The sequence below is a fragment of the Bison bison genome, unplaced genomic scaffold (genome assembly GCF_000754665.1).
Source record: "Bison bison bison isolate TAMUID 2011002044 unplaced genomic scaffold, Bison_UMD1.0 scf7180017864274, whole genome shotgun sequence".
Taxonomy (NCBI): domain Eukaryota; kingdom Metazoa; phylum Chordata; class Mammalia; order Artiodactyla; family Bovidae; genus Bison; species Bison bison.
Genome location: NW_011494846.1, coordinates 611,460 through 612,291, shown reverse-complemented (window position 1 = coordinate 612,291; position 832 = coordinate 611,460). Strand labels below are relative to the sequence as shown.

General features: G+C 67.1%; 1 protein-coding gene across 1 annotated transcript in view; it reads left to right on the top strand.

Annotated features, from left to right (window-relative positions):
- GFOD1 (glucose-fructose oxidoreductase domain containing 1) overlaps positions 1 to 542 on the top strand; it is a 979-nt gene extending 437 nt beyond the window's left edge. The window contains exon 2 of the mRNA XM_010848825.1: positions 1 to 542. Coding sequence (XP_010847127.1) covers positions 1 to 499 — 499 coding nt within the window. The 3' untranslated portion in view covers positions 500 to 542.
- Positions 543 to 832: the final 290 nt, after the last annotated feature.

Below are 832 nucleotides of genomic sequence, written 5' to 3'. Positions count from 1 at the left end.
GGTGCTGGAGGGCGGAGTGTGCTGTACCGTCACCCTCAACTTCAACGTGCCCGGCGAGTTCAAGCAGGACGTGACCGTGGTGGGCTCGGCCGGGCGCCTCCTGGCCGTGGGCACGGACCTGTACGGCCAGCGCAACAGCGCCCCGGAGCAGGAGCTGCTGGTACAGGACGCCACGCCGGTCAGCAACTCCTTGCTGCCTGAGAAGGCCTTCAGCGACATCCCCTCACCCTACCTGCGTGGCACCATCAAGATGATGCAGGCCGTGCGCCAAGCCTTCCAGGACCAGGACGATCGGCGCACGTGGGACGGACGGCCGCTCACCATGGCTGCCACCTTCGACGACTGCCTGTATGCCCTGTGCGTGGTGGACACCATCAAACGGTCCAGCCAGACGGGCGAGTGGCAGAACATCGCGGTGATGACCGAGGAGCCCGAGCTGAGCCCTGCCTACCTGATCAGCGAGGCCATGCGGCGCAGCAGGATGTCCCTGTACTGCTAGCCCGGACTGGGGGAACCCGGACTAAACCCGACTGGGGGTACCCGGACTGGGGACCCGGCGTGACCCAGGCCTCCAGCCAGAGGATGGGGGTGGGGAACAGGCTGAGGGGTGGGGGTTGGGGGAAGGGAGAGGTAGCCTCAAGGAGTCTGGGGGCCGGGAAGTGGAAAGGGGCAGTGTGTGGGAATGGGGTCCGGGAGGCTGAGCCCCTACCGGGATGAGGGGCCCCAATCGAGACTGAGTTGGGAGACTGCCTCTCCCTGCCCTTCAACTGTGAGCAGCCGGGAGGGATGGCTGGCCTCCGCACCACATCCATCGCGCCACCATCCCCGCCCC